The following is a 6,821-nucleotide window of genomic DNA, read 5'->3' as shown; positions in this document are numbered from 1 at the left end:
TACTATATATTAAGGAGACTGTTTTCTAGTGCCACGTGTCAAAGTTTGCTCCATCCGGTGAGTTTCGGTTTATATGAGGAGGGGAGAGGGGAAGGGAGAGAGGCCGCGGAAGCGCATGCTGCTACCCCCCTCATATTGCAGAAACATCCTCCTATCGCCATCACCTTGAGTAGCATCACATGACGAACAGACCGTCAACCTAGCTAGCGCGCGCGCGCGAGAGAGAGAGAGAGAGAGAGAGAGAGAGAGAGCGCTTTTCGTCTTTCCGAATCAAGCTATGGCCATGGAGCTCTCCCGCGCTCCCTGTTTCTCAAGCTACCTGCAGCACTCGTCGCTTCCAGAGGTTCTTTTAGCCTGGCTATGGCGGCCCTTGCAGAGAACAACAGCAAGCCCTCCTAATTATACTTGCTCCTAATTCCAATAGATACAACAAGAGATATATTACACGGCTGAAGGAAGAGAGAGAGAGAGAGAGAGAGTCCCTCCTCTCTCTAATGGTAACTGATGCATCAAGCAATACTGATGGTAGCTGGTAGAGCTTGAAGGCTTGTGGGAGGGTGGCGGTCAATGCCTGCCGACTCTTCTCCTACACATGTAGACATCTACCCACGTCACTCGGTCGATAAAGAGAGACTAAAACTCCACACCACAACTCAGGGTTGTGTGCACGTGTCTGTGTGTGTATGTCACAGAGAGAGAGAGAGAGAGAGAGAGAAGGTTCTGAGACATAGCGACTAGAGAGCTAAACACCTGGATCCTATGGACCATGAGTAGACGGTGAGCACGGCATCCATGCATGTGAGAGAGAGAGAGACAGAGAGAGAATCTAACCCTATTTGGCCTTTCCAAAGGGCTAAGGCCATAGTGGTGGTTTGATTTTTTTCTTAGGGAAAAATGTCACATGTGTTTTATAAATAAGTGTGAAAAATAAAAAATAACGTATATAGTTTTGCGTGGCTCTTGAGAGGATAGGTGCATTGGATTCCGTTTTTTTTGAGTGGTGAACGTTGGGTGCAAGTTGCAAGCTGGAAGGCTTAAAGTGGGGTTGGTGGGAGGGTCTTATAATGAGTGCATGCATTACATTTCTTCCCTCTTTTGGAGTGGAGCCTCCTTGAGCTCCGTGGAGGGAGGTCTCCTTAGGGTTAGAGCTCATGAACCCTTAGTAGGGTAGGCAAGGCTCAAGGGCGCCGGCCTATGGCGGTTCTTGGTCGTGGGTGCATGAGCAGCCTCTACGCGCTCTTGTCTTGCTCCTCTCTGTTGTCCTGTTCGCCGGCCTATGGTGCTTCTAGGCCGTGCGTCTGCTCTACTGTCTTGCTCCGCTCCCGTAGTGCTGTCCTGGTTCGTGCATGACGCCATGGCAGCATGTCGCCCTGCTCGCCGGCTTGTGGCGGTTTTGGGCCGCGCTCTTGCTCTGCTGTCCTGCTCCGCTCCTGTAGTGCTGTCCTGCTTCTTGCATGGGGTTGTTGAGAACATGTGGCTTGTGTGACGTGGTTCCTCTCGCTGGTCTATGGCACTGTTGGGCGTGATTCAGTGCCCTGCCTCTCCGCAGTCTTGCGTTGCTATGGTTTGCCGTCCTGCCCACCGATCTATGGCGGATTTGGGTCGCGCTTGTGCTCTGCTGCGCTTCTCTGCGGGTGCCTCGTGTTCTTAGTTCGATGGTCTATGGTGGATTGGGATTGTGCCTTGGTGCTGTGTTGCTCTGTATCTCGGGGTTGTGCTGCTCTGTTTTCTCGCCCCCTTCATCGATCTGAAGTGGGTCTTGAAGATGTGGTGCCGTGCTGCTCTGTGCATTCAGGTCCTGTTGCTCTATTAGAACGTCGCCTTCGCCGATCTATGACGGATCTTGGATGCCGATCTATGGTGTTGTTGATGTTTTCGGTTATATCGTGCTGCATTGCCATCCTCTCCTTCGGTCTATGGTGGATTGGGCCGTTCTATTGTGTGTCGTGCTTCTCTGTGCATCAGGGTTCTGCTGCTCTGCTAGGACGTCTCCTTCGCCGACCTGTGATGGATCTTGGACGCGGATCTATTCTGCTGCTACTGTTTCCGGTGTTGTCGTGCTGCATTGTCGTCTTCTCCGTCGGTCTGTGGTGGATCGGGGCATTCTATTGTGTAGCTTTTCTGCGGTGTGTTGCGCTCCTCTGCTGTGTTGTCCCACCTACCGGTCTATGGCGGTTTGGTGTCACATATGCCTTGTCGCCGGCATTTTGTGTTGATTTATGGTATGTTGCAAAGAGACTTTTTTATATTTGATTTGTTGCTTTATATCGGTTGGCTGTTTTGTTTAACAGTTTGCTGTTTTTTGCAAGGTGGTACGGAGCCATTGACGGGATTGGATGGTTTGGGTGGCTTACTGTATGTCGAGGTCAAGCACACTTTGTTACGAGTTAAGTAATTGAAGACTATAATAGATGTAACTTTTATGGTGTCGATTAAGTTTGAAATTGTGCAATGTTTTCGAAGTTAATTATCTCTCGAAGTTTGTCCAATTGTTGTTGATAGACTTTATGCTTTGGTTTGTTACAAGAAAAAATTTGGTGTTGTGTCAAGGTTCTCTTAATTAAAAACGATTGGCTCCACATTTTATGATGCAATCTTGGTCCATGATTTAATCCTATTGATGGATTATTTGGACTAGCTGAGCATGTGGTTGGGTTTTGGGGATTTGACATTGAAAATTTATGGGTATGCGGTTATTTTTTTAATGTAAAAAAACGATTCAACTTTCAATATTAAATTTGATTGTGTCAAGGTTCATTATTAATATTATAAAGTAAGAATGAAAATAGATCCGTTTTGATGTGATGATTTAGAATCATTTACTTCAAATTTTTATAAAGTTCTAACATATTAGTTTCTCTTTTTTAGATGTCTTAATTTACTTTAGTTGTAGTTTTCATTTCATTTGCAGCCTTGCGCTTCTCTTCTCTTCTCTCCTCTCTCTAATAATAGTTGAGTTTATTTAGGATGCACCTGTCTTCTCTTCTCTCCTCTCTCTAGTAATAGTTTAGTTATTTGTAGCTTTTATTGTTATTGCAAAAGTCGAGGTAGAGTTAATTAAAAGAGCGGCCCTCTCTCTCTCTCTCTCTCTCTTTATGGAGTGTATAGGTCATGACCCAATATTATATAATGATAGATGGTAACAAATGTAAAATCCTGCATTTACTGCCAACCTTTGAGTGGAACTTTCAAACTATCTTTCTTGAAGTACTCAAGATTATCCATCAAGTTTCACTCTTTGAGTTGTTAGTATATAAAAGCTAAAGGTATTTTGAAGAACCATCATGTTTTACAAGCCTCCTATTCTAAGATCACTCTTGTTGAAAGTTTTACTTCCTCTATAGTACAGTCTTTTAAACTTTACAACCACATCTATTATCAAAGCATAGCATCCCTCTCTATACCAAGGCACTATGGATTCGAATATGGATGGTAATATACCTCTGCATTTCATTTCCTTTTTTGGTGCTTAAGAGTCTTGCTGTCTTGCTTATCTTGGAAAATGTGCCGCGGGTACAATAGCTTGAGTGATTTTTCTAAAGGGGTAAAGAGGAGTAGCAACAAGGGCTTGAAGTGCCAAAGTACACCTAAAAATTTTACACCTAAAAGTTGTTAGAATGGCTGACAATAGTAAAGAGAGTGAAATTAATGTTGATAACTTTCATCTTGCTCATGAGCGAGCTACTAATGATGCTTCAATGCTTGTGAACTATCTTGTTTCTAGGCTTCAAAAAGCCATGGGCAATCCATCTCTCCAAAGTGAAGCAACGGCAGCTCCGTGCTCACGGGATTCTTCAAGCTAATCACCATGACGAGAGAACACCTAGGAAGCCTCCTTGTGAGACTACCAAAAGAGGTCTCTCTCCGATTCGGGAAGAAGAAAATAATCCTTATGAAGGGCTCAAGAATTTACTTCTTGATGATATATCTCCTTCCCAAAGGAGAACTCAAGAGCCTCCACCGAAGGAACGAGAAAGAAGCAAGTCTCCCACCACCTCGGCGGAGATTTCTCCACGAAGATGGCGGGCTAAACGCTCTCCATCACCACCAAAGCGGAGAAGACCATCATATTCTTCTCCTCACCACAATTCAAAGAGGGATGGTAAAAAGCAAGAGAAGAAAAAGGCGAGAAAGAGGACACCCTCTTCTTCATATTCTTCATCCTCTTCCTCTTATGAAATCTATGGTGAAGACGACAAAGATCAAGACAAGAAAAAGGCGAGAAAGAGGTCACCGTCTTCTCCACCTTCTTCACCTTCTGAAGAAAGTGATGGTGCAACTTTTGAACCATAAAAAAGAAGAGGCCATAGAAAATCCTATGCCGCATGGAAGAGGTCGTCCAAGCTGAAGAAATTCAAAGAGGGAGGGAAGAGCATCTCTTTCCTTACCTATGATTGTACCTTTGGTGCCACGGACAAAGTCTTGGCCTTTATCGAGAAATTCGATGCGGCATTTGGAGATGAGGGCTTCACGGAGTCCTCTAAGCTACGCCATGTAGCTATGCACTTTCAAAAGTCCGCCAGACAATGGTGGTCTAGCCTACGAGCCAACGGTGAAGCTCCACGAACATGGAAAGCTTTAAGAGCTTCCATTATGAAGCAGTTTTTGGCCACCGATGCCAAAGAAAAAGTACTCACCAAATGGCGAAGCTTAAGGCTCTCTCCCAATGAATCTATCCAAAAATATGTAGAAAAGTTTTGGGACTTACAACTCAAAGCCACTGTCTTCAAAAAGTTGGATTTTGGAGAGCAAAAGCAACAGTTTTGTGCGGGCTTAACCAAAGAAATGGCGGACTATGTCAACTCCCAAAGGCCGCGTACCATATCGGCGGTAATACACCACACTATGGTGGCCTCTCGAATCAATTTCCAAACGGGGGCAAAAAGAAATAATAAGCCCCCGTAAAACAAGGGTTCCAATGAGCCTAAGGGGAAGACAATGTCCAAAAGTCTCCTAACGGCAACTCCAACAAAGCTAAAGAGAAGAGAGTTTACAAAGGTAAGAATAAACTCTCTCCTGAAGAGCTTGAGAGTTATCGTAAGGATAACCGGTGTTTCAAGTGCGACGAACAAGGGCATGCGTACCGCGCTTGTCCCCAAAAGAACAACCGCCAAGATCCTCCTAGAGCTTCTTTGGTGGAAATCCAAGAGGAGGAGACTCACCAAACTCACCACAAAGGATCTCCTCTATTCCATGCATGGGGAAAGGTAAAAGAACATGATTCTTTTATTCTCTTTGACCCTGGTTCTACTCACAATTTTATATCTATGGAGTTAGCCACCAAGCTAGGCATACAATCCTACGAGATGGGAGATGTCCTACCCGCAGACAGTGCCTTCAAGGGGCAAGAATCTTCAGTCACTCCCTTAATTGGGAAATTGAGGCTTCATATCCAAGTCTATGTGGACAAAGAGGACTTCTTTATCTCTCCTCTCAAGCATGAGGATGTAATCCTAGGGGCACCATGGTTTGACCACCTGGCTGCCGATGTTAAATTTCCTGAAAGGAGAATCTCCTTTAAGTTCAGGGAAAAAGACATGTATATAGATGCTAAGGAAATGTGTAACACAATTCCCATTGTACATACACCAGCTTTCAACAAGTCAGTAAAGAGCTCTATTTCCGTGTACATGATTTTTTGTTAAAGATTCTCAAAATGAACCTAATGCTTTAACAAAAGAAAATAAAACCAACCAAAAGGAAAGAGTTATCCAATTTTCTCAAGGGGTTTCAAGATGTTTTTATTGAAGACATCCCTTGTGAGCTACCTCCTAAACGAGGTAATGATGACCATGCAATTGAACTTCTCCCAACAAGTTCACCGCCTAACAAACCTCCTTATAGAGTTTCTCAAGCTCAACAAGAGGAGATTATGCGGCAAGTGCATGAGTTAGTTGATAAGGGTATGGTTAGGCCAAGCTCATCTCCATTTTGCTCACCTGTGCTATTAGTGCAAAAGAAAGACGGCACATATCGTATGTGTGTCGACTATAGAGCACTAAATAGGATCACTATCAAGAATAGGTTTCCCATTCCACGAGTAGAAGACCTATTTGATAAGCTACAAGGATCGAACTACTTCAGTAGGATTGACCTAAAAAGTGGCTATCATCAAATAAGGATAGTTGATCAAGACATTGTAAAGACCGCATTTCGCACCACATTTGGTCTTTACGAATATATTGTCATGCGTTTTGGCTTGACCAATGCACCGGCCACATTCAACCGCTTGATGGAGAAGCTTTTCAGGCCTCATCGAACCTTCACTAGAGTGTTCTTTGATGATATTATCATCTACTCTAATTCATTGGAGGAACACAAGCAACACCTCCAGGTAATATTTCAAGTTTTAAGAGAGAATAAACTTTATGTTAATAGAAAGAAAAGTGAATTTTTCTTGCAAGAGATTCAATATTTAGGTCACATTATCTCTCAAGATGGCATCCAAATGGATCCATCCAAGTTAGAGGTAATAAAAGGATGGCCTACACCAAGGAATCTTCATTAACTAAGAAGCTTTATAGGTATGTGTGCATACTATAGACGCTTCATAGAAAAGTTCTCACAAATTGCGGGACCATTACATGACCTAACAAAGAAAAGCGTTAGGTATACATGGTATGCTAAGGAGAACAATGCTTTTAAAAATCTTAAAGAAAAGCTTATCTCTCAACCTGTGCTTACACTACCGGATCTCTCAAAACCATTTGAGGTCCAATCTGATGCTTGTGGTGATTGCCTTGGAGCTGTTTTGCTCCAAGAAGGGCATGCCATAGGCTACGAGAGTCGAAGGCTCGACCCTGTTGAGCAAGCTCTAGGCA

The 6,821-nt window shown here is 43.8% G+C and overlaps 1 protein-coding gene across 1 annotated transcript in view; it reads left to right on the top strand.

The window, feature by feature from the left end:
- The first annotated feature begins 1,157 nt into the window (after positions 1-1,157).
- LOC147455274 (uncharacterized) overlaps positions 1,158-6,821 on the top strand; it is a 29,522-nt gene continuing 23,858 nt past the window's right edge. Inside the window, exons 1-2 of the mRNA XM_086513680.1 lie at positions 1,158-2,222; positions 2,292-2,355. Coding sequence (XP_086369806.1) covers positions 1,663-2,222; positions 2,292-2,355 — 624 coding nt within the window. The 5' untranslated portion in view covers positions 1,158-1,662. The remainder of the gene's footprint in view (positions 2,223-2,291; positions 2,356-6,821) is intronic.

Source organism: Adiantum capillus-veneris, chromosome 6 (genome assembly GCF_014529385.1).
Source record: "Adiantum capillus-veneris isolate H3 chromosome 6, ASM1452938v2, whole genome shotgun sequence".
NCBI lineage: Eukaryota > Viridiplantae > Streptophyta > Polypodiopsida > Polypodiales > Pteridaceae > Adiantum > Adiantum capillus-veneris.
Note: the sequence above shows the minus strand (reverse complement) of the source record. Positions and strands in the feature narration are given on the sequence as shown.